This window comes from Lithobates pipiens, unplaced genomic scaffold (genome assembly GCF_037356315.1).
Source record: "Lithobates pipiens isolate NorthernLeopardFrog02 unplaced genomic scaffold, aLitPip1_a1.2 Scaffold_8, whole genome shotgun sequence".
NCBI classification, from domain to species: Eukaryota; Metazoa; Chordata; class Amphibia; order Anura; family Ranidae; genus Lithobates; species Lithobates pipiens.
This window is the reverse complement of record NW_027507903.1, coordinates 280,355,987-280,382,756: the sequence shown is the minus strand read 5'-3', so window position 1 is coordinate 280,382,756 and position 26,770 is coordinate 280,355,987. Positions and strand designations below refer to the sequence as shown.

Below are 26,770 nucleotides of genomic sequence, written 5' to 3'. Positions count from 1 at the left end.
CTGCAGCAAATACCAGGAGATTTCATACAAGTTGATCACACGTTGGTATCACACACCGTCTGTGCTGGCAAAAATATTCCCTGGTCAATCTGACCGCTGCTGGCATTGTGAGCAACAAGCCGGCACTATTCTTCACATTTTCTGGGAATGCCCACAAATACAGACTTTCTGGCAGCCTGTCCTACGATTTATCCACAAGTTCACAGACATATCCCTGACCAATGATCCTGCAGCCGTACTCCTTAATCTCACTCCCATGTCAAAAAAGCGCTACCACAAAAAACACACCTCCTCAATGCTGCTAGAGCCTGCATTCCAAGTCAGTGGAAGCAGCAATCTGCTCCCACAGTGGCCCAGTGGTTCGCGAGGGTGAATGGCATTGAGCGAACGGAAGACCTGACTGCCACGATTCGGGATAAAATGGAGGAACATGGGAACAGGTGGTTCTATTGGACCCAGTTTCGCTTTTCGGAAGAATACCTCCGCGAGACATAGCATTCTCCTTATGATTGCCAGTGGCTATTGCTCCAAGCCATGACCATCGAACGAACTAGCAGGCCGGAGATGTTCCTTGCTCCCTGGGTGTAAGTCCCACCCCCTCCACTTTATCCAAATCCCCCTCCCCCCCCCCCCATCTCTTTTCTCCCCTCTCCACAATTTCCATCCCAAAACTAAAAATCTCTCCTAAATCTCTTTTCTCTCACTATCTCCCATTTTAACCCCCCCAAAAAAAGAAAAACATTGGTATGTCCCGACCCTAACTGACCACTGTGCAATACAATTATATATATATATATATATATATATATATATATATATATATATATATATATATATATATATATATATATACATACATATATACACATACATACACACACACACACACACACACACACACACACACACACACCAAAATTCTCCAAGAGTATCAGGGCTAATACCTATAGTACTTTGGGTACTGGGGGAATCCGAGGTATTGAAGCATCATTTTTACACCTCCTGGGTATTCAGGTTCTTGCCGTGTTCACAAAAGGTGCACATGCACATGTGTTATTTTCCTCTGAATTTTTACCGTTGGCCCAGATACCCATGCTATGTGATCACATGTTTGTAATTGCTTATATATCATTCTGTGTGAAGTTACCTATGCATTGTATGTCGCATACCACTAAAAAAATATATAAAAAAAGAAAAAAAAAAAGAAAAAGGATTTCACAGGCAAGTCAAAATCCTATTTGTGTGTTATGGACCTGTATTGTAACCTAGAATAAAAGGAACAATTCAGCAGTCACAGATTTCCTAGCAGCACCTACATAACAGCAGGCTCATCATTTTTAGGGTAAGACTTTCTAAAAAGTACAATGCAAAAGCCACTAAGCATGAAGCATAAAAATCAATACATAACACTTTTAAGTCATTTCTTTTTATTTGATTTACAAAAAAGTTACATGGTTCAATATGAAAATAATAAACTGTCTAAAAAAAATCTCAGACAGTAATAAATCATTAATTTACAATGCATACAGGAGTCAGAAAAACAACTCTTGTACAAAAAAAAAAAAAAAAAAAAAAAAAAAAAACCTAACAGTTTTAAAACCCAATACTTAAAATCGATGGAGGGGAAAATAAACCACAAAAAAGGTGGAGGTTATCACCCTATGCAACACACCCAGGGAAGCTACATTACAGCAACTTAATATACAAAAAAGTTAAATTAAAACAAAAACAAAATAGAAAAAAAAAAACAAACAAAAAAAAAAAAAAAAAAAAACTCTCACTCCATTGCAATCCAACATGGCATTCAAATACTTATAGCTTTCTTCCTGACTCAAATTTGCAGATAGAAGCATCTCTTTAAAAATCAGGAGAACTGGATTTGCTGAACACCTGATATCTGCAAATAAAGACGATAGATTAGGAAAGGTTGTGGTAAACGCAGACTACTTCAATCTAAATTAATATTTTAAGTGGATTTACAAATCACGCAGGGCATTAATCAATAGAGCAAATGTAAGCAACACAATTTTTTTATTTATTTTTTTAGGAAAAGTAACCATTTCTTACCATAAACAGAAATATAGCAGTTATAAAAAGTCAGCCTAGCAAGAGAGGACATAGGGCTACTATGTGCATTGTGGGTCATCCACTTCATTAGAGACCACAAAGTCTGTTTTCAGACAGATCTCCTCAGTGGGATAAGCGAATCAGCAATAAGCAGGGCCTAAACATGTAATGGCAAAATATGGATAACTCCATTTACACACAAGTTAAAAAAAAAAAAAAAAAAAACACACTTTGATGCGATTTACACTGTCTTTTACACAAGTGCATCGCAAACATTTAGGATACAGGCACACCCGTAAAGAGTGCGTGCTACACATGTAACATTTGCATAATGGTTACGTGCCCACAGTGTGGAAACATAAATGGCCTTCTGTTGCTAGGACACAGGCAGTTTCTGAAAGAACCTGCCCAATGTTGCTAGGGCGCAAAAAGCTCAAGCTGCTATATGTTCTTCAGTTGCTAGGATGCAGGTGGCTTCTGCAGCCTAGCATAGTCCTGTTGCTAGAACGCAGGTGGCTTAAGCCACCCAGTATACTCCAGCTGCTGCCCCCTGGAGTCGTTCTGTTGCAAGGATGCATACAGCAACTGAAGGAATCCACCTAGAATCTGTTGCCAAGCCACAGGGGTAAGCTCTAATAGAGTGCATTTGTGCTGTGCCCATATAAATGTTACATGCGTGCAACATAAAATACAATCCTTGGGCAGAAATTTGGACCTCCATTTTCCTTTAATCGTTTTGCTGCCAGGTCTGCACGTTGTATGGACCCGACGGGGGCTGGGGGGCTGGGGGGGGGGGGAATTGCACACACTGGTGGCTGCTTGTCCATCTAAGGGCCAGAGACCGGTATAGCAGGTGCCGCCAGGTAGAGGTGAGAAGGCCGAGCTGACATGCGTCTGCTCTCCTCCCCTTTTTATTGTTGCCCCAGGAAGCAGTGTGTATGACATCATGTCCGGGTCCCCCTGTTAGTTTCCCCAGGCAGCATGGCTGGGAAAGAATCTATTGCGGTGCGATCTGCACTACAGAGGATTCATTGGAGCAAAGATAACACATCCACGGCTTTTTAGACCCCAGATGTCTCATTAAAAGAGAATCTGTGACACAAAAAAAAAAAAAAAAAAAAAAAAAAAAAAAAATCACATAGGGACATTTGTCCAATAGTATTATGAAAAATTGTACAAACGTTAAAGTTACACCCAAGCAACCCCTCAACCCCAAATCAAAAAAAAAAAACGCACTTGCGGACAAGAAAAAATAAAAAAAAATAAGTGTTGTGGTACCTACACTAGAAACACTGATTGCGATACAAGTTACATATCTCCACGCACGCCAGCACCAGACCTCCTCTGTAACGCTAAACCGTTGACCTATTGGGGGCTTTTAAAGATCCGTCTAAACAAAATAGAGTGCTGAAGTTTGTCGCCATTTCACGGGTGCATGCCAATTTAAGGTTTGATATTTTGTGTGCATCTATTTACTCGGCGCGCCTCATCTTTTATTTTACCAAAAAAACGTAAATTTATTACGCTTGTGTGCCCTAAAATTAACTTGTAACGTGTATTTTTTTACCTTTGCGATAATATCGTGTGGCAAAAAAATTGGAACCACCACTATTTTATTCTCTACGGTGTCCGATTTCACAAAGTATATAATGTTTTGGGGGTTTATGCAATCTTCCGTCCCAGAGTGATTAAAGGGGTGCAGAAAATGTAAAAACTGCTCTGGCAGCGAAAGGGTTAATGGACCTGAACGCAACACAAGTTTGCCAATCTTTACACATGGGCAGCCTGGAAACTATACGTTTAGACCTACAAAACAAACAAATAAAACAATTTATTTTCCCATGTGCATGAGCCTATAAAGACTACATGCTACAAGATAGTGATATGCTCATAATTCATGCTAAACACAACATTTTAAAAGAAAGGAAAAAAAAACAAACACACACACACACACACACACACTCAGAACGTGCATTAAATTATTTAAATTTTCTTAAAAAAAACAGTAACAAGACCTATAAAACAAGACATTCCTGATCTTTCTAGCTGCTTGAAATGTGAAGCAATTTGTTTTGTAAAGAGCACAACAAAAACCCTAAGGCTTGGTTCACATACATGCACTTTTGTGGGCTGCGTTTGCTCAGACATGCGCTTGTGTTTTTCCGGAGAAAAGAATGTATGAGCCTTTCAAAACGCATGTGATTTCTCTTCAGTTCCGGCACCCACAAATGCACTGCATTTTTTACGTGTGAGGGTGCCATTCAGAATTAATGCCAGCCCTGTGCATTCTCCCTGCAGGTGGTTGCAAGAATCGATGCGATTCCTGCACCTGCCCTCATATATGTGAGCCAAAAACCTAAAAAGTCAGCTTCAGCTGGTTTTTAACAACTATGTACAGAGTGCAGGGTTTAGGGGTGCACTATGCAGTGTGCAACACCCCCCCCCCCCCCCCCAGAGCTTCCTTGCATCTTTACTCTCCTACATGACTAAACGCTACAATCTCCCTGTGCAGGCGGCTCTACTACCTCCCTGTGAAGGCAGCTCTGTCTCAACTTGCAGGAGATCATTCTCTTGCTCAGATTCCAGAGATCTGTCCCCACCATGCCCCACCGAGTTTGCGCAGGGATCTGGTCAATCCGGGAACCACTGAGAGCAAAGCTGCCCCTTGTAAACACAGAATGCTTCTGTGTTTACAAGTAACAGTGGGGAGCAAGAGCGGAGGGTGAGAGCTGGAGGTGGTGGAATGAAGTTCCAAAACTGGGTGCAAGGACCATAGGACAAGGCCTGGTGGGACGCATTCAGCCCTTGTGTTTGACATATGCGTTTTAGATACACAGGTCCTGTGTGCTGCGTTTGTGTCGGGACAGCAGCTCATTCATTCGGGCTACTGTACCTGCGGGAAACATGGGGCAAAAGTCCCCACCCCCCTTTTTAAACAGTGACCACACATAACTTCATGGCGTTGCAGCACCATGCAGTTTTGCGTGCCTGAAAACACAGTATTTTTTGATACATGGGGGTACCATTAAGAAATAATAGCGTCCCCACGCATCTACCAAAAAGTGGTGCTTTGTCTGCATGTCAAGAAACGCATGAGATTAGCACACGTTCCCTAACTCGGATATGTGTGAACCTAGCCTTACTCAGTCTTGTGGTAAAGCAGTACTAAGGACAGGAACAAAAGAAGGGGGAGGATGCATGTTCCCCAATGGACTACAAATATGTATTTTACAGAAAGTACAAAAATCCCATGCTCATAGTCATCCCATTGAGGGACAAAGGAATTCAGATACAGTCAAGATGTCCTAAATAGATGTGGTGTTATACTGGGGGGCTGGCTTGTGAGAATATGGAATATGAGAAAGCACTACAGAAGCGGTTTTCTTTTAAATTCCCTCTTTTTAGTTAAGTATTTAAGATTGGTGAAAATGGGCCCAGAGCTTTTCCTTTGCACTAGAAAAAAAAAAAAAAGCATTCAAGTTCAATATTTCATGCTTGCCAGGACATAAAGGAGACAAATATTTGTAAAATATATTATCTACAAAAAACCCTGTACAATCCTTTTGGTGAAGGCTGTACCTGTTGATATGAGGTTGTATACACCATAACATTTTGCTGCTGGCCATCTGTAGTTATCAAGCCTGCTGGCAATTGGCTCGCTGTAAAGTAAAATAAACAATGCATATTAGTGATCCTATATATCCTGCTTCAGTTCAAAGTGTATAAATATCTGAATCTGACAAGAGTATTTCAAATATTTGTTCATTGTAATAGTACCAGTACTATCCCTTCCATATATTTATATAGTGAGGAACTTACTAAAGGCTTCCTCTGATAGTTCTTCTCCAAGACCATCTGCTCCCGTGACCGTGCCACCGAGGCCCTTCTCACCTTTCATTGCCTTTGAGTAAACCAAAAAAATATATATATATTATTTATGTGGCTAAAGAGGTTGCAAATGTTTTGTTTTCATTAATGTAAAATAAGTCTGTCTGGCTTCATTATACATGGGAGTAGAAAGCACAAAAACACTTCCATAACTCCTGTTAAATATTTATAGTTCTTTATATAAGAAATAGCACCTCTTTAAGATTTCCACACAGCCTAGTGTTAAAACCTGGAATTAATATACACTAAATTCCAAAAGATCTCGATATATTATTGCTGACACATTTACCTTGATTATCTCAGAATTATATATACAAATATTTCTTTAGCCATTTTTGACCTCTGGGAGATTTGCCCTCTTCAGAAAAGGTCGGACCACATGTATATGTATCTGTGATCCGGCACAGAGGTGCCAGCCCTGTAGCAATAAAACATCTATAAGGGGGACCTTAAGTGGTTAAAAGTGAAGTATGGTCACAGCTGGCTCAGAGCCTGAAAAAGCCCCTCCCGCCCACTGAACAGCCTGGCACTGCAGAGAGCACTGAGGGTCAGAGCAGAGAGCTGTGACCAACAGTTACTGCTCTCTGCTCAGTGAAGACCGTGAGCTGAGCAGTCAGTGGTTATGTGATTGCTCAGTTCTCTGTCTTAGCGCAAACAGGAAACAGTTGCAGCATTGAACCGATGCTGCATCCACATAGGTAAGTTTGTTTTTTGTAATCTTGTACATCTTTAAAATATTTCCAATGACAAACCCAGTCCTCTGCAGGATTCTCAACAGCTAGTCCAGAAAGCCTTTCATAGTAATAGATGTCTAAAAAAAGGAAGAGGAGCAAGCTGAATGTAATAAAAATACTGATGACTCTGCAGAAGGCAAATCCACTGCATCAGCTTCCAATTTAACCTCATAGTTAAGGAATAAGCCTTCAGGATTTCATGAATAATCCACATAAAAACACTTATAATTCTGCCCAAACAAATACCACAATTAAATTTAATGCTGGCAATGAAAGGTTTTTTTTTTGTCTCCCAAGTGGATGTCCCCCTTGCCACTCTGGGATTAAAAAATAAATAAAATAATTTTTTTTTTAGTTTGGTATACTTGCCCTTAAAATGGCTAAGGCAGAAGACACAATCCCAAGGCACAAATCAAAACAGTATAGGCTTCTGATGGAGGTACAACTCCAAATAGTTGTCTACCTCTAGCTGGAATCCAAAATCTTTAAAACTATTGTTGATGTTGCCTGAAACAGGGACTTACTATTGTTATATAAAGGCTGTCACACATAGGAATACAGCAAAGCATTGCACTGACTGGTAAATCCAATAAGGATTCACTTTTAAGAGACCTTTTAAATGTTGAAAAAATGTTTCTGTAAAACGTGTTCTGTTTCTGAGAGGAACAATACTATCAATGTGCATACCATTTTATCGGGCCAAGCTAATAAAAAAGATCATTGGAGATTGCACAAAGAGCACAGTAGCACAATGTCTAAGAAATCCAGAATTGTTCTAGTGATAGATCTGTTAATCTATGGCCACCTTAGATAACCTAGTAAAATTAATGCTGTGGAAGTATCATGTTGCATTATCAGGGGGTAATCCATGGCTCAAAAAAATTAAAATAATATATTTTTTAATAAATAATAATATTTTGGTAGAGCAGTAAAGAAAAATTTACCAAGCCATACAAACCTCTCTGAATTTCTGGAGGTACAATTTTAATGGTTCCACATAGCTATCAAAACCTAGGGTAGACATGGCAAACAAAATGTCTTCGCCATTGATCGTTTTTCGCTTTTCTTGATGACACCTTTCACTGGCTTCAGAGGTTATAAAGCTTATAAATTCGCTCACGCATTCTTGTACACATTCCTTGGCATCTTTTGCGATCTGAAAACAAAAAAAAGTATTAAATGTGCATTTAATTTACATTATATCATATCAATACTGAGCTTTATCATTGTCAGCCACAGTGGTAATTCTGGGGTCACAAATCCCACAATAATGTGTTGTCTTTTCCGTACACAGCAGAGTGTAAAGGTCAGTTGGCGCACTATAAAATTTCCAACATTAACCCACTAAGGCTGGGTTTACACCCAATGCGGCTCACAGCAGGGGTCCAGTGCATCCAAACTGTATCAGGTCCGACTTGCCGTCCAGCCACATAGAGAGCCATCAGTCAGCTCTCTTGTAAGAGCATTCACAGCAGCTACCACTTTCCCGCCGCTGTCCACAGCTTACTCAGAACTCTCCCATCCCACGGGTAGACCCAAGCTACCAGCCGTCACACCCGCCGGCTAGTCAGGCACCCAAACAAAGCCAGGATCAGCTTTGATCGGGTCTCCACTATGGTAACTCGGAAGTAACGACCTGACATCACTTCCAGTTTACCCTGTCATTGGCACCATTTTCAAAAAAACAAAAGGATTAAAAAACAGATTTTGGCATTTTGAATGCTTTCAAGTACAGAGAAGGGATTTGTTGTCTTATTGACCCCAGATCCCTCCATGAAGAGTACTGGTCTCACATGCCTATTGCTGTCACAAGGATGTTTACAATCCTTGTGACAGCAATAAAAGTGATAAATAAATCATTTAAAAAAAAAAAAAAAAAAAAAAAAAAAAACCATTACAAAAACACATGAAAAAATAAATAAAAAAAAAATAAAAAAAAAAGTGTCCCCCGCCCCTGTGCTTGCTTGGAAACATGCATCAGTCCCACATGCACTCAAAGAGCAATTGTCCCACACACGTCAGGCATCACTGCAAACATCAGATCATGGGCAGCAATTCTAGCACCAGACCTCCTCTGTAAATCTAATGTAGTAACATTTACGTCATTTGTCACCCTTGCAATTTTAAAGCATGGCATATTTGGTATCCATTTACTCTGTGTAACATCTTTTACAAAAAAAAAAAAAAAATTGTAACATGTAAACAAAAGTGAAAGAAAAAGCCTGGTCTTCAAGTGGTTATTAAATGAAGGGAACAGGAACCTGTTCCAAATGTGTCAGTCTGACATGGTGCATTCACTTTTTATTGGTGAATCATGGCATGACATAGTATGCAGAAAGCTGTAATACATATTTGGTGCCTTGTCTAATAGATTTACAATGGGCAGCAGTGGTTCCAACTGACTTTACACCCTTTCCCAGCAAAAGTACATATACTACCAAGAATCATTACAGGATTTGGGGACAGACAGCATATATCTCACCATAACACCATTCAAGCCCTGGGGGCATAATCATCATCCTACTAGTATGCGAGTCACTGACCTGGAACAAAGCATGTGCATTTCAGACACCCCAACACTTTTTTCCTTGTGTACTTATTCTGGGTCAGTAACTCACTAATCGAATAGAAAACAGGCAGAAAGCCAGATCCTTCATTTTTTTTTTTTTTTAGTCTGCATTAGCATCTCAAAATATCTCTATCCAAGCAGGCAACTACTAAAATCCCATCTGGTGCTTCTTCTGTGTAGCAAACAGATTTCTACCGCCTTCAGTGGAAATTGAACTGGATTTTATAAATTTTTTTGCTGCTGGTAAAAAATATCACAGCATGACCATAAAGATACAAAAAAAAGTGTTTCGTAACTTTCAGTTTCTGAAAAAGTGTAAGCCCACCCGAATAATTAGATTCAGCCCACCATACTCTGTACCCTTGGTGGGGATCTCCCCAAGTTGCAACATTGAAGGGTATCAACAGCGAGTTTCCATTTAAGCCTTAAAATTTCCCCTAACAGAAACATTAACTGAATACCATAATCTTCCATAACAAAATGCCAAAATGGAAGTCTCTCAACTATTCCATCTAGAAAAATCAGCAGAAAAAAAAAAAAAAAAGGGGAAGAGGACACACTGACAGCTGACAGGCCAAACACCATGGGATTTCTTATCCCTAGGTTAGGAAGTTTGAATCCCAGATCCGTTTTCTACAAAATATTAAAATTATTTTTAAAACTGCCTATACCTTCCTTGACTTTTTAAAAGGGACTGATGTGTTTCAGATAACAAATCCCATATCTAGACAACACTGAAGACAATGTTTCTTTCTGTAAAGCCACATGCTACAAAATGTTTCCAGAATAAAAAATAAATATAATAAAAAAAAGACACGTATTGATAGTAAACAACTGTATAGTGCTGGACAGGAACAAACGCAAAAGCCTGTTATAAAATGTATATATTGTATACTACAATAAGTCGATCACATGTGACAAAAAAAGTTTACTTGAATTTTAAAACAAATCCTGCCCAAGGAGGTGGTGAAATGGGAATAAATTGCTTTCTTCTCTAGGTGGTTTCCAGAGGAAATAGTCTAAACAACTCCACACCTCTATCTGAAGCTTAGCATTGACTGAGGGTGCAAAATTAGGCTGTATGGTAAATTAGAAAGTGGAATCTGTAGACATTACTTTTCCTGTTTGTGGTATGGCATTTTTCATTATCCGTGCCACATTGGCAATTGGCAGATAAATATCTTGTTCTCTGAAAGTCTCTTTAGAGCCATTTGTGTCATCTGGGTCATTTAAGCTATCTTCTGTGTCTCCTAAAAAACAAACCCAGAAATTGAGGAAAGTCAAACATACCCTTTTATAAGATTACATTAGTTATCAATATTAGTAGGAACATGCATTTGTAAACTGGAAAGTCAATGGGAAAGGCTGGGTAGACCTGCAAACCCCTTTTAAAGTGTTATTAAACCCAGGAGCCTGCATTCACTATATCTAGTCTCCCACAGAAAATGGAAACGCAATTATTTTAGTAAATATAAACTGCTAAATACCTTTTATCATCAGCCTTGTATAGCAGTCTTGCAGTCCTGCTTTATGTATACACTATGACATTTGGGAATGTATTTTAATATGCATTTTGTTTATAGAGGAAATTTACTAAAACTGTTTAAACCTACCTTGAAGGAGGAGCGGATTGAACTTCTAAACACGTTGGTGTCAGGTTTACACATCGATTCCATCATTGCCTAGCGACCTACAGTATTTTGCACCTTGTTTTGCATTTTTGTTTTATGCAAATATTGTACTTCTTCATATTTTTCGGTTCTTTTTTACATTTTGATATTAATAAAATACTTCAATTTTACTGCTACTTTCATGTGCTTGTACACTCTGAGCCTGAAAAGCCCCGCCTGTTTTATTTTGGGGAAATGTCCTTTTCAGTTATATAGCAGTCTCAGGACTTCTATCAGTGTCTTGGTTAAAGCTTGTAGGAGTTTCCATTCTACTCTGATTGTCCTATGAGGCTGTAGGACCTGACCCTCTGTCTGGACAGTGCAGATTGGCCCTGTGCCGATCATATGCACTCTAGCAATACACACCAAACTGAGCATGTACAGAGTACCCACAAGGCACTGTTCTATCAGGAGATGGGTTGAGGACAGTGGAAGAAAGGGAGGATCAGAGAAGACAGGATTAAACAGCCTTTTTACACTATGCAGAGGAGTAACCAATTCAACAGTAAGTATAACAAGCATGCTTTACTGTATATACAGACTGATTTGTGTTGTGGGTTTAGTAACACTTAATGCCCACAATGAAATAAAGGACAAGCAGCTTTTCATGGGGTTAACCTGCCCCAAGTATATGGTGTGCTGATTTATAATAAAAATAAAAAATAAATAAAAAGGAAGAAAGGAGGATAGAGGTAACAAAAAAACATGCAGTGTCCTGAAGATCTCCTCTACCAATGTCCCTGCCATTGCCAAAGAATGGTTAGAGAGTGTGCCTGGAGAGATGAAATCTCTATCTTGTAGGCAAAAGTAATATGTAAATGGTTTCCCTTATTCAGCTGGCTAAAAAAAATAAAAATTGGAATCCAACACACTGTGTATATTGACCTCTACACAACTCAAACCACATTGTGCACATTATTCAGGACATATAATCGAGAGGTAAAAACAACCTTCTAGCTTTAGAAGCACTCTAAAAATGTTTAGAACACACAGCTTGTGGCTACTATCACTGTAAATTGCAACACAAGTATCTGAATAATATTTGGTTTGAAGACTTACCATCGTGTGGCTGAATCACGTAATGACTTCCTCCGATATAGTCTGCAGAAATTCCTAACTGGGATGTATCTGTTGTAGAGCTATCACCGTCCATCTGCAAATAGTAGTAAAATGTATACACTTACTCCATTTTCTTTAACTCATGAACTGGGTTGTCAGATGTTTATGGGTGAGCTTTTTTTTTTCTGAAAGTTGTAGACAGAAGAAATACATAGCCTTTACTCTACTGAATAAATATTACAGGTCATTAGGTTGAAGAAGCACACAGCTAAACACAATTTGCATACATACTGACTACACGTCCTATAAAGAAAGAACCCAAGACAAAACATTTCAGTGAGACACCAAAGTGCATTAAAGCGATTATAAAGTCTCGCTTTGAAAAAAAAAAAAAAAAAAAAAAGAAGTTATATTTACCTGCTCTGTTGCAGTGGATTTGCACAGAGCAGCCCCAGTCCTCCTCCTCTTGGGGCCATCACCAGTACTCCTGGCCCTTCCCACCTGCCGAGTGCCCCCCACAGCAAGCAGCTTGCTATGGGGGCACCCGAGCCAAGCTGTTGCTCTGTGTGTACACCAAGACATGGAGCCACAGCTCAGCCCTGCCCTCCCTCTCTCCTCATCGACTCACTGACCTTGATTGACAGCAGCAGGAGCCGATGGCACCCCCACTTCTGTCTCAGCCAATGAGGAGCGGAGTCCCGGACAGCCCAGACTCTCCTGAAACACCCCTGGATCGAGATGGGATTCAAGTAAGTTTTAGGCCCCTTTCACACAGGGCTGTCTGTATTTAGCCACCCGCTTGCTCAGCGGGGATCGCTCCCTTGATCCCTGCTGAGCGGGCAGATGACGAGTCCGTCTCTGCACTCTGTAGGTTTTTTTTTTTATCTTAGTGCATGAAGATTAAAAATCTTCTAACAGTAGAACTACTTTAAGTGAGAGGTCTTCTTGAAATAACACTGGTTATTAATAGAAAAGTATTAATCTCAGCTGAAAAAAAAGGCATGGACCTTTGATGATATGATCATCATGAAAGGGATGATGAAATGATAATGGTAGTGGTCAGATGATACGCTGCAGCAAAAAATTGAAGTGGTGATGCAAGATGTTCCCCCAGATAACAGTAAATGGAGTCCACAAAAAGGGTCAAATTATCAAGCCGCAAAAGTAAAACAGTTGTTTTTTATTAAAATATTTAAATACTACTTAGCTATCAATTTTTTATTTTTTTTTGCATGAATTGGCCATGCAACCATTAGAAACCTCTTTATCACTACTCATTATTTCAGCCTCTCAACCTTTTTACCACAGAAGAACCCTCTCGTCAGGTCTCAGGGAAGCCCTGCTGAAAATTATAGTATGATCAGTAAAGTTTTGAACAGAATACATAAAATGTGGTTTATCCCACACATTGGACAGGAAGTGTGGATTAATTGTAATGTTCCCCAACAGCATCACTAGTAATGTTCAGAAAGGAAATGCAAACAGCAAAAATGGTAGCGTTCCAGAGGAAAAAAGCCCCGCTACATCGAAGTGAGCATGATGCCCCCTTGGACCGATGGTCAGGGTAAATAACGGTCAGGTGCCTTCTTGATTAGTGTGGTGTCCCCTTACATTGATGGGGAGTGGGAAGAATACTGGAGCTCCTTCGCTACATTTGCGAACACTGACAAAACCTGCCCTCCTGAAACTTTCCAAGCAGTAAATCAGATTTGGTATCTGCTCCATGTAAGCACAGTCAAAATCCTTAAGCCCTAACTGAAGGGGGGGGGTTGGCCTCTAAAATGCATTGGCTTCATTCTGCTATGAATCAATGTTATCATTAAAATTACCTTGAATGTCTGTTCGGAGCCCTCAATGGATTGTATGTGGATTCTCAACTCTGGGTTATTTCCCTGTTGCCATTTTGTGGAATGCTGTTGAACTGGAGCCAGTGCACCGCCATTGACAATTTTAGCAACCCTTAGAAAATCTGAACCTAGTGCCCCACATGTTATTGTGTTTGGACCATTACATTGGATGTCAGTGTGAAGAATGCTTTTTATGGACAGATAGTTTGTGTTCACTTGCTTAACCACTTGAGCTCTGGAAGATTTCACCCCCTTCATAACTACGCCATTTTTGCTATTCGGCACTGTTACTTGGCCATTGCATTGTCATGCAATGCTGTACCCAAAGAAATGTATATATCCGCCCCCCCCCCCCCCCCCACACACAAATAGAGCTCCCTTTTAGTGATATTTTCATCACCTTTTTTTTTTGTAATATAAATGAAAACTAAAAACAAAATGATCTTTTCTACTTTATTAAAAAATAATAATTCTTCATAAAATTTTGGTAAAAACGTATTTTGCTACAGGTTTTTGGATATATGCACTGGAATTTATACAAGTTATTTTTTGTATACTACTAATTGCGGCAAATCAGCGACAGTTATTATACTATACACTGTCACTGTACTACTGACAATGGCAAGGAAAGGAAAGGGTTAATATCTAGAGCGATCAAAGGGTTAAAAGTGTGCCCATGTGTAAGATGCGTACAGTGTGCTGATTTTCACTAAGGATCTCTTAATTTCTCATTCCCGCTTTGCAGACAGATTGCAGCCCTTTGTTCAGGGCTCGGTCCCCCCTCCTGAGAACCCTCACAGCAAGCTGCTCGCTCCCGAGACACATGGTTTCCATCTATTGACAGAAGAGTGCAGCTCAGCCCCACCCTCTCCTCACAGGCTGTGATTAACAGAAACAGGAGCCAATGACTCCCATTGCTGCCAAGCCTCCTATGAGAGAAGGGAGAGAAGAACAGTGCTGCTGCAGACATGCAGAGCACTGTATTAGCCCCCGTTCACACCTATGCAAATTAGATGCAGCTTACACCGCATCCAATTTGCAGGACATTTTAAAATACATTCATTTGAATGCATCTGGTTCACATATGTGCGTTGCAGTCGCACTGCGCATTGCACAAAAGACATGTGCGTTTTCTGGGCATTGCGGTGCGAATTTCACCCGGACACGGCGCATCTCTGATCGGCAGGAGGGCTCTGTGATTGGCCCTCCTGATCACGACGGCAGTGTCTAATCACAGCCATCATGTGATGTAAACAAACAGCCGATTTCTAGGCAATCGGCTCGGCTCTCCTCACACAGAAGTTGTCGCTGATGAGAGGAGAGCAGATCGCTGCAGCCGGCTGGTGATCAGTGAGTATGAGCTGTTTTTACAGCTTTTTACTCACTGATCACTAGTCTAGTGTAATGCACACGTCCCCAAATAATAAAAACATGTCCCCCACATATGTCCCACTAAAATTACATGTCCCAATGATTATCTGCACACATATGTACATGATTATTTGCGTACATATGTCCGTGATCACACAAACCAATTATTATACACTTAATGGAATTTTTTTTACCAAAAACATGTAGCAGAATACATTTTGGCTTAAATTTAGGACAAAATTTGATTTAATTGGATTTCTTTTAAAATAGAAAATGTTTTTTTTTTCCACATTTCCGCTTTTTTGCGCTTATATCGCAAAAAATAAAAAACGGAGTCGTGAATAAATACCAAAATAAAGCTCTATTTGTGTGAACAAAATGATAAAAATTTCATTTGGGTACAGTGTAGCATGACCGCGCAATTGTCAGTGAAAGTGCGAGAGCGATGAAAGCTGAAAATTGGGCTGGGAAGGAAAGGGGTGAAAGTGCCCTGTATTGTAGTGGTTAAGAGGTAATAAAGCATTTGTGTCTTTGCCAGCAGCGTGACCAGAAAGCTGCAGGGACAGGGGTGGTAAGCTAATCATGCTGCTCAGCAACCACTGAACAGATTTAAAGGGACTGAGGAATTTAACAAGTCTTGTGATACTTGTTAAACAAGGTGGGGGGAAAAAAACCATAACAGTAAAATGTAGCGCTTAATACATAATAATGGGGGCAGGGGGGATAACATGATCTTGTGCATGCGCACAGGAATCAATCACTACATCACAGCCAGAATATACAGCTCAGTGTACATTGATAGACTGAGAAAAGGCAGGCAATTGTGTCTTATTGCAGCAGAGACATGTTTTCTGCAATAAACTGTCTGCTATTTTTTTCTATTATAGGTTTCATTTGGCTTTAAAAAGGCGCATTTATTCTATATCTACATCTTGCTAATCATGCTAATGTACTTGGAGGTGCAGATCTGAGTTTTCATGGGTTCCCCAAAACATGATCATTTTTCTAGGCTCCGTACTAAAAAAGGTTGAGAAATTCTGCCAACTTATCTTTATGGGCTACTGGGGCTCAGTTCAATTGCAGAGAATGAATCTGAATGTCATTTTTTTTAGAATTCCCTTCAGGTCAACAAGTACAGTGTATATAAAAAGTCTACACACCCCTGTTAGCCACTTGCCATCTGCGACAATTCTGACACTTCGCTCCTACATGTAATAAAATCATAATTTTTTACTAGAAAATTAATCATAACCCCTAAACATTAATAATAATATATATATATATATATATATATATATATATATATATATATATATATATATATATATATATATATTTTTTAGTAGAGACCCATGGCAATTGCTGCAACTTTTTATGTCACGCAGTGATTTGTCAAACGCTTTTTATGGGGGGAAAAAACTGTTTCATGAATAATAATAAAAAGAAAAAAAAGAAAAAAAAAAAAAAAAAAAAAAAAAAAAGTTAGTCCAATTTTTTGTATAACATAAAAGATGATGTTACGCCGAGTAAATCATTACCCAACATATCACGCTTTAAAAAATTGCGCACACTCGTGGAATGGCACCAAACTTTGTAGCTTAAAATCTCCATAGGTGACGTTACAAAAATATACCCGTTTAGAGTTAGAGGAAGTCTTAAGGTAGAATTGTTGTTTTTGCATGCAGCAATAGCTCACATGTGCAATTTAAATACCGTTTACATGTGTGGGCGTGACTTATGCACGCGTTCGCATCTGTGTGCAAGCACGCGTGGACAGGGGCTCTTTAAAAAAAAAAAAAAAAAAAATGTCCATTCTTTATTTTACACTCTTGAAAGAAAAAAATGTTTTGATCACTTTTATTCCTATTACAAGGAATGTAAACATCCCTTGTAATAGGAATATTGTGTGACAGGTCCTCTTTATAGAGAGTGTCTTATTGATCCCACATCTCTCCTCCAGGCTGGAAAGGCTGAGATAAAAAATAAAAATAAAAAAATTCTCTGCCTTTCCCACCATGTCCCCAGGATTGTTCACTTCCGCTGGCCTGGACGTGACATAACATTGCGCCTGGTCCTCCGAGGGTCACAGAGATGACTGGGGACCATCTGGTTGCTGTGAATCTCTATGCTCCCCTTCCGGTGGCGACAGATTCGTTCTCCGGCTCGACGATTACAGTTGGGAGAAGCACTGAGGGCAACGGGAGGGGGCACCTGTAAGAACAATCAAGCAGCTGTCCTGCTGCTATGATTGTTCCTATGGTGCACAAAATCGCTGGCTGAAAAAGAGGATATCTGGATGATGCCTGTAGCTGCAGGCATCATTCAGATATCACCACTCAAAGTCCAGGACATCATATGACGGCATACGGGCGGGTAGGTGGTTAAAATGTCAGGTTTCTGTGGAGTAGAAAAAAATTTCAGAATTTTTCCACCTTTAATGTGACCTATAAACTGTAGAACTCAATTGAAAAACAAACTGAAATCTAAGGGGAGGTGTCAAAAAATAAAAGCTAACAAAGTGGTTGCATAAGTGTGCACACCCTCTTACAACTGGGGATGTAGCCATGTTCAGAATTAAGCAATCACAAACTCATGTTAGATAGGAGTCAGTACATACCTACTATCATTTAAAGTGCCTCTGATTAACCCGAAATAAAGTTCAGCTGTTCTAGTAAGCTAAAACAAGCAGGGCCCTCGGATTCCTCCTGTATTGAATTGTACTGTAACTGTATTGGCTGTCCTAATGTTGTAAAGCACTGCGCAAACTGACTGCACTATATAACTCCTGAATAATAATATTATTATTATTATTATTAATAATGTATTCGCCGACAATTTCTTAGTCGGATCCTACAGCAAAAGTCATGGTCCGCAATAAGCTTCCAAAGCATCAAAGGAATCTCATTGTTAAAAGGTAACAGGAGATGGGTACAAAAGAATTTCCAAGGCATTAGATATACCATGGAACACAATGAAGATGGTCATCATCAAGTGGAAAAAAATATGGCACAAGAGCGACATGACCAAGAACTGGGCGTCCCTCCAAAATGGATGAAAATACAAGAAGAAAAAAAAAAAAAAAAAAAAAAAAAAAACTGGTCAGGGAGGCTGCCAAGAGGCCTACGCCAACATTAAAGGAGCTGCAGGAATATCTGGCAAGTACTGGTTGTGTGGTACATGTGACAACAGTCTCCCATATTCTTCATATGTCTGGGCTATGGGGTAGCGTGGTAGAGACCGAAGCCTTTTCTTACCAAGAAAAACATCCAAGCTTGGCTAAATTTTGCAAAAAACACATTTGGTCTCCCAAAAGCATGTGGGAAAATGTGTTATGGTTTGAGGAAAACAAGGTTGAACTTTTTGGCCATAATTCCAAAAGATATGTTAGCCTCAAAAACAACACTGCACATTACCAAAAGAACACCATACCAACAGTGAAGCATGGTGGTGGCAGCATAATGCTTTGAGGCCGTTTTTCTTCAGCTGGAACAGGGGCCTTGGTCAAGGTAGAGGGAATTGGGAACAGTACCAAATACCAGTCAATATTAGCACAAAACCTTCAGCCTTCTGCTAGAAAGCTGAACATGAAGAGGAACTTCATCTTTCAGCATGACAAAGACCCAAAGCATATATCCAAATAAACAAAGGAATGGAGGAAGAGTAAAGTTTTGGAATAGCCCAGCCAGAGCCCAGACCTGAATCCAATTGGAAATCTGTGGGGTGATCTGAAGAGTGCTGTGCACAGGAGATGCACTCACAATCTGACAGATTTGGGGTGGTTTTGCAAAGAGTGGGCAAGTATTGCCAGGTCAAGATGTGCCATGCTGATAGACTCATACCCAAACAGACCGAGTGCTCTATTCAAATCAAAAGGTGCTTCAACAAAGTATTAGTTTAAGGGTGTGCACACTTATGCAACCATATTTTCGTTTTCCATTTTTACTTTCTTCCACCTAAAAGATTTCAGTTTGTTGTTCAACTGAGTTGTACAGTTTATTGGTCACATTAATAAAAGGTGGAAAAAGTTCTGAAATTATCTTTGTCTCATTTTTTTACATCACAGAAACCTGACATTTTAGCAGGGGTGTGTAGACTTTTTATATCCACTGTACATCTACAGACAGAAGAACCGCTTTGCGGCACATAACCCACACTGCAAAATTAGCCAAGTTAGGGATAAAAGTTGTGGCAGTCACATTACTACAACGTGAGGCTATATGTTACGCACCAGCTGTCAAATGGATAGTGTACACAGGTGATTGAGATGGGTTTACGATGTATACACAACCACCTGTATATAAAAGAAGGAAAAGCACAAACTCTCCCCCCACCCAGAGTACCAAGGTTAAAGGTACCCTGGTACTCAACCTGCAGTCCTCTGGGCATCTCATTCCTTTATTGCTAATGCACATCTGAATTGCAAAGGAACATGGTCCGTGTTCATGTGCGATGCTATTTCAGCCCGCTCATTTGAATGGGCTGAAATTACACTGGATCCTCCAAAAGTTGCAGCACTTTTCCTGATGACGCACGCCTGAGCACAAAATGCATAGAAATTGAGGCTTGACATTCATGATACAGGAGCTCCCCGCTTCCACCTTCAGCCGAGACGTACACCGCGCTTCCTGCATTACATATCGAAGTGACGGACAGGCCTCTGCTTTGTCCTCCAACTGTGCTGCAATCTGATGTATTTTTGATATATTTGCAAGTAAGTGCTTTTAAATAAAAGACAGTATTACACTATTATTGCCTTTCTGTGGCTCGTTTATGGGGGAGCCTAACTTCACAGATTAATGAAAACTGAGCTGTGGATATGCACCTAGGAGTGTAACAGATTGAGGAATTTACCATTCATGACTGGATCAAAGTCTGATTAACTCTGGAAACAGCTGATTGCAGTTGCATGTGGCTTGGAAGATTCTAGCCAAAGGAGGAAGGATCCCCTTTATTATATGCTTGGTGCTCAGTCTGTGGCCAAATATATCTGGTGAGCACATTTATATGTCACTTCCTGTGAAGCACTTTTGTTTCTTCGAGATTTTAAGCACACTGCACTTTAGGAGGCAGTGTTGGAGAAATTTTTATATATATATATTTTTATCCATAATTTTGCTGAACTTTGTAGACACCAAGTTTATGGTCCACTTGTAATAATACATTATAAATTCACATTTTATTGGGCGACTGTCTATTAGTGCCCTTTTTTACTATGTTATGCTTTATTCGATTTTACTAATTTTTGGTGCTGCGGTAAAACTATTTTTTTTTTTTTTTTATTTGCGCCATCTTTCATTTTCTATTTTTACTTTTCAAAAATGCACGGCACCAGATTTCATGATTTGGTTCAATCAAGCACACCCTTTGCAATCTACGTTTGGGGCGTCCTTAAGGAGTACATTGACACCTACAGCAGATTGCACAACCAGTGCGTTTTAAATGTGGTGTGGAAAACGCACACGGAATGTGGGTTTCCCGCCCCACATTCAGGTGTGCACTGGCTTGTACAGAATTTGTAATGGCAGTGATCTCCAGCAGTCTTATGGAATATACATACCTGTATAAAAATATATTTCTACACCCTCTGACCGCACATCCAGAGTTTGAAAAGTTCTACAGCGTTCCATATACTGAATACCAGGTCCTGCGCCTAATGTCGTCACTGCACCCAGTTGAGATTCCTATATCTAGTTTGTTGATAACGTCCGTTATAAATATTACAAGCCCATAGTTCAAGATCTTGCCATAAACCACATGCCTGATAACACCATCATTTCAGTGGAAGAACGTAATAGGCAGTTTATGTGTTTACATGTGTGGGTCAGAGTAACCCTGACTATAAACAGATTTTTAATGTCAGGGGCTAGGCTACATGAAAGCAGAGTTCATCAAATCTATTGACACTTTCATTCTATCACTAGAAATTTCTAGAGCTGTTAGATGCAAATGCCTTTGTGTGTGGTCTGCTTAAAGCTACCAATACACTATACAGTCGCCTTTATATCAAACAACTCTAACATAAGGGCCTGCACAATTGGTTAGAGATCGATTAGGTTGCACAGGTTTTCCCTCATATTACATAGTTCGGGTAAATGTGATTGCACAGACTGTAGTATGTATGGCCACCCTTAGATGATGCAAGGTTTGCAGGAAAGAAAAAAAAAAAAAAAATAATCATTTGATTCCTCCAACAGTCAGTGTTGAAAGGGGAACCCCTCCTGCAGAGCTATTGTGTTCTCCCAGCAGGGAGCCATCCCTGCTGGGAGAACACAGTGATTATAGCCACTGGCAATAACCTCATGAAAAATATCTTACAATCATTGCTGCACAGCACTTCTACAATAAATTTTTAGTTTTGCTTTCTACCCATATCTGTTATTGTATGCTCTGTCATTTGCATGCTGTGTAATTGATTACAATATCATATATTGTATGTTTTGAAATGACTGCAATATTCTTGCTCTAGAATTGTAATTTCTATTCGTGTGTGTGTGTGTGTCATACGTGTATACATCTTAACGCCATTTACATGCACATCTAAAGTTAATTAATATAGATCACACTCAGATTTAGGTATGTGCTTTATTTATGTTTTTTTCATTATATTGGATGGTTTTGCTTTCGGTCACATTTATCCAATTTAAGGGCAGGGTTATTTTTCCCAGTCCCTTACTTCTCGGCTCCCTTGATCCCTGCCCAGCACACAGAAGCACTTCCTTGATGAGATGGGCATCATGTTGGGTTTGGTCCCAACATTGACTGAGGCTGTTCCACCCCTCCGTGTTCGCCACCCAATTTTGCGCCGTGGGCGGGGTCTGCATGGCACCCTCCCAGCTTTCATTATGTCAGGTGTTTGGGAGCGTACCATGCAGACCCCGCTCTGGGATTCCCCATTTTTTTGGTCCTTTGCAGCTTTCTACATCTGCGGATGTGTCATGTGTCTTCATGTTTGTATTGGCATCATTGGTTGACCCCCCCTTGTCTTTTTCCCTAGGCAGCACAATATATGTGTCTTTGTTATATCCCTTTTGTAAACATAGCCGCTACACTTGTAGGCATGCTAACTTGGTTGCTATGCCAACAGCAACGCTTCCTTCTTTTGTGAAGATGGCGTCTGTACAAAGCACCATCACGTTCTTGTGATGACGCACAGATGCCATGCCATGTGATCAGGGCAAGCACATGCTGCACCGTGACACTTCCGCGATGATGTGTGATGTCATCGCACTTTGCACTGCACATGCGCTGGCATCTCTGCTCCATGCAGACGCTGCTGCTCTGGGGTTTTCTGAAAGACAAATGCCATCATTCTTCACTAAGGTAAAAGATATGGAATGCTACATATGGAATTAGAGTAAATATTTTTTCCTTATTTCTAGCGATCTACTAGGAGACTGGAATTGGTTTTCCTTTCCAGATTCTCCATCAATCGGCCGGATTAGATAACAGGTATATTTAAATCATTATTGCAATAGAGGCAATGCTTACAAATCTTTTAAGGAAATGTATTCATTCTCTTATTCTTTCTGTAGGATTGATATCCCTATATTTCCAGTTACAGATTGTTCTGCGCGAAGCCGCTGCTGGGACCTACTTTTTGGGCATCCTTGTGGGGAATCTCTCAAGCCTTGAAGATTTATCCTTTACTTGGTGACTTTTTTTCCATTCTGGATGTGTGTCCCCATTCTTCCTCAGCACCATCCGAATCTTTTTAACAAATATGACTCCATGAATGTAGTATTGGTATGTGCACAATTTTTGGCCACAATTCTTCCATGTTTGCTTTGTTATTTTCTGGAAATCTAGACTGTCTTTTCTATTTGAGAGCATCTCCAACTATCATCTCCTTCATGACCCTGAAGAAGCGATTTATCTGGAATACCCCCGAAACACGTCAGACAATAGAAGTGCTCTTTTTGTATACTATATACAGATATTATGTATCACTTTGTGTATCGCTGTTATCTTTGACCATTACACTGCTTTTATGAAATACATTTTTATATTTTTTGAAAATATTGGGTCGCCCTTAAAGTGGTTGTAAACCCTTACAAACCACTTTGACCTACAGGTAAGCCTAGATTAAGGCTTACCTATAGGTCCAAGAAATATCTCCTAAACCTATACGGTTTAGGAGATATTTGCCTGAAGACAGGCACCGCTGTCAACGGCGCACGTGCCGTAGACAGCGGCGCGCAGGCGCACTGAGCACGGCATTTCCAACAACGGAGCTGCCGCGCGTGTCTGCTTCCGTGCGCATGCGCGGGAGTGACGTCATCGCGGCTCCGCCGAATGACAGCGGCGGAGCTGCGAGACCCCACCGAAAAGATGGATGCGCCGGACTACAGGGGACAGCGGTGACACCGCTGGCTCCTGTGTCAGGTAAGTGACACATAATGGACTACTATGCGATGCATAGTAGTCCATTATGCTTTGCCTTTGCAGGGAATGAAAGAGGAAGTAAACCCATTAGGGTTTACTTCCTCTTTAAAGTCCCTTTGTACCGGGGAGTATTTTTTTTTTTTTTTTTTAACACATACAATAAATTTCAGGTGGTGGCAACAACAAATTGAGTTTTTGCTCCATAATGGTTCTTTTCAGATAAGTCACTTCTACAATAATCTACCTGTAAGGTCTCATTCACATAGCTGCAGAGAGCCATACACTGTCAGGAAGAAACATTCTGTCAGCAGCCTGTACAAACTAATAACAGGTTAACAAATCCCCAAGTTGTATACACATCTGAGCAGTTACATCCATAGACAGTTTGAGGAAAGATTTACTAAAACTGGAGCATTCAGAATCTGGTACAGCCATGCATAGCAGACAATCAGCTTCTAACTTCAGCTTGTTAAATTAAAGTGATTGTAAAAGGTTCTTTGTTAAAAAAAAAAAAAAAAATGGTTATACTTACCTGCTATGTGCAAGGGTTTTGCACAGAGTGGCCCTGATCTTTCTTTTTCTGGGGTCCCCCGGCAGCACTCCTGGCCCCTCCTGATTGGGTACCCCCACAGAGAACTGCTTTCCATTGGGGTACCCGTGTAGGCGCGCTCCCAAGTTCTACTGTTGCATCCATTGACACAGACAGCAGAACTTGTCCCTGTGTCACTGGATTTGATTGACAGCCAATAACTCCTGCTGCTATCAATCTATCCAATGAGGACCCGAGACAGTGGTTGGAGCTCATGCTCGTCATTGGAACAATCAAGTTCAGGTAAAAAAAAAAAAAGGGGGGGGGGGGGCGAGGCTGCAGCACAGGTTTTTCACCTTAATACATTAAAGGTGAAAAACCACGAGACTTTGCAACTCCTTTAAAATTTTGACAAAAAACAAACAAAAAAAAAACTGGAGGCTGATTGCTTTCTACGCACAGTTGCACCAGATTTTGCACTCTCTAGGCTTAGTAAATCAACCCCTTTGTATTCAGCACCACACATGCATCCTTGTGTAAATGTACTGACTTGGATGTGCCTACATCTGAGTCCATCGGTGAGCTGTACCGGCTGCTGGCCACAGCTGTACGCAGGTGCCTCATTCTGAAAAGCAGGTATACGCGCCTTCTTGCAGTGTACAGCTCTCTGCATGAGCTCGCACAGAAAGCCATCAGTTGGACGAGCACACAAAAGGCTCCATTCACAAAGCTAACACACCCAGATCAAGATCCCAAAAAAAAAAAAAAGTTATTTTCAGTTTTGAAAAAAATGACAGCTATACTGCTGACAGTGGCGATCCTTATACTGTAATACCCTGGTGTTGTCCATTCAACATAACAAGCAGGATGTCAGAGAACACTGCTGCCAAGAACAGAAGAAGATGATAGAGAAGAGCCGGCATTTTATTAACACCATTTATCCTGGACTCACATAACACACACACACACAATTGTAGGGGAGGAGGGCTGTACAGTGCATATAGATACATATATCTCCATGACCTCCTTCCATCCTCATATCACATACACTCATTGGATAGGAGAGTGAGAAGACAATATATTTATATATCTCCGTCCCCATATCACATCCACCCATGGGGGGCAGCAGTGTGTGTGAGTACGTGTGTGTATTTAACAAAAAAAAAAAAAAAAAGAAAACCCACACACAATCATAATGACTTCCACCCATGGGGCCACAGTATTGTGTGTGCGCACGCATAATATACACACACACATATATATATTATATATATATATATATATATATATATATATATACACACACACACACACACGTCCCCATATCACAACCGCCCATGGGGGTAGCAGTGTGTGTGTGTGAGAGATATATATATATTATAAAAACACATAAACCCCCTCCCCCATATCACATACACCCATTGAGGGCAGTGTGATGGTTACACCTAGTGTGTAGAATATATATATATAATATAGCTCATGCCTCCCCTTTCTCTCTCTCGTATATGGAAGGCAGTGTAGGTGTACATACATGCATGCATACACAGCCCTCCCCCCAATCTCATCCATCACCCTCAGTCACACACACATATACACAGCCCGCCTCGCCTTCCTCACATCAGGTCCGGTGGCCTCCATACACAGGCCGGTCAGTGAGCCCCGAGGACGGGCAGTGTGTATGCGGCCTGTCCGGAGCAGAGCCCTTGGCGCGCACACACTGTGGGTAAAGCACCGGCCCTGGGCTCGGCAGACAAAGCGCGGCAGCTGCTGTTCGGGGAGTGCACGGCTTCAGACATGCCGTAGAGCCCGGGCGGCTCGGTGCTGCCTCGGGAACGGGAGTGAGGCAGGCGTCAAACACACTGCCGGATCCGGACATTTCATTTGAGCTGCGGGGAGGAATCGGTTAGCAATCATTGGCCGAAGCCAGGCACAAACCTCCAGTGCGGCCCTGGTTGGCTCCCTGCACGAATCGGCTGTTTGGTTGGACAGAAAATGGCTGCGAAGGAGCCAGTCCCAGCGCGGAGTAGCGCTTCCAGGACTCAGCCTCTCCGCCCTCTGTTCGTCAGCCAGGGCTGCTGTTCCGTGAGCCGGGCGTCGCCCCCCTCCGCTAATGCCACTGCGCAAGCGCTAAGCTTTGCCGCCAGACGTCCAGTGCCCAGCCGCTGCTGTTCTATGAGCCGAGCGCCCCTCCCTCGTGTGTGGCTGTTCCAAGGCGATGGGTTCCATCTCTTCAGCTGCCTCAGCTATGAAAAGAGCGCCTTGGCGACTTCCCCCAGCTGCGCTCTTCTCTATACAACGTGCGCCCCCCTCCGCGGTTATCGCCGAGTAGGAGGCACGGCTCGCACGTCTCTGAGTGGCTGTTCTATCCATGAGGGGTTACCCCCTCCGCCACTACTGCTGCACAAAGGCGATAGACAACCATCCCGTGTTCAGTGGGCGCGATGAATACGGTCCTTTACCTTCAACGGAGCGCTGCACTCCCAGCTCTTCTCCAAAAACTGCCATTGTATTTTTGGGAGCCCTTCCTAGTTTGGGCCATGAGCTTAGGCAGTATATGACACCAGTGGTGTTACTAGAACCTTCAGCACCCCGGTTAAGGGCTCCCTGACCCCTGGCCGGGGCCCTTCCCCACAAGCCCGGTGACTGAACGTCGG

General features: G+C 41.2%; 1 protein-coding gene across 2 annotated transcripts; it reads right to left on the bottom strand.

Moving 5' to 3' along the window:
• Positions 1–1,410: 1,410 nt before the first annotated feature.
• On the bottom strand, positions 1,411–26,209 carry NFYB (nuclear transcription factor Y subunit beta). 2 transcript variants are annotated; one of them, XM_077472119.1, is made up of 7 exons: positions 26,052–26,209; positions 11,988–12,081; positions 10,375–10,508; positions 7,648–7,845; positions 5,887–5,968; positions 5,647–5,726; positions 1,411–1,897 (listed from the first exon to the last, which is right to left on the bottom strand). In XM_077472119.1, the coding sequence occupies exons 2-7, from the start codon at positions 12,079–12,081 to the stop codon at positions 1,865–1,867; spliced, it is 621 nt and encodes a 206-aa protein (XP_077328245.1). In that variant the 5' UTR covers positions 26,052–26,209; the 3' UTR covers positions 1,411–1,864. The 2 variants fall into 2 exon arrangements, with proteins under 2 accessions (XP_077328245.1, XP_077328244.1); XM_077472118.1 differs by lacking the exon at positions 26,052–26,209 and adding an exon at positions 25,734–25,966.
• Positions 26,210–26,770: the final 561 nt, after the last annotated feature.

Bases quoted from the DNA above. Each gene is read 5' to 3' on its own strand.
- NFYB (XM_077472118.1), bottom strand. From the start codon at position 25,754: ATGGAGGCCACCGGACCTGAT. The intron at 12,082-25,733 runs GTGAGGAAGGCG...TACTATTTGCAG, and splicing joins TGGAGGCCACCGGACCTGAT to ATGGACGGTGATAGCTCTAC. The intron at 5,727-5,886 runs GTAAGTTCCTCA...TTTACTTTACAG, and splicing joins ACTATCAGAGGAAGCCTTTA to CGAGCCAATTGCCAGCAGGC.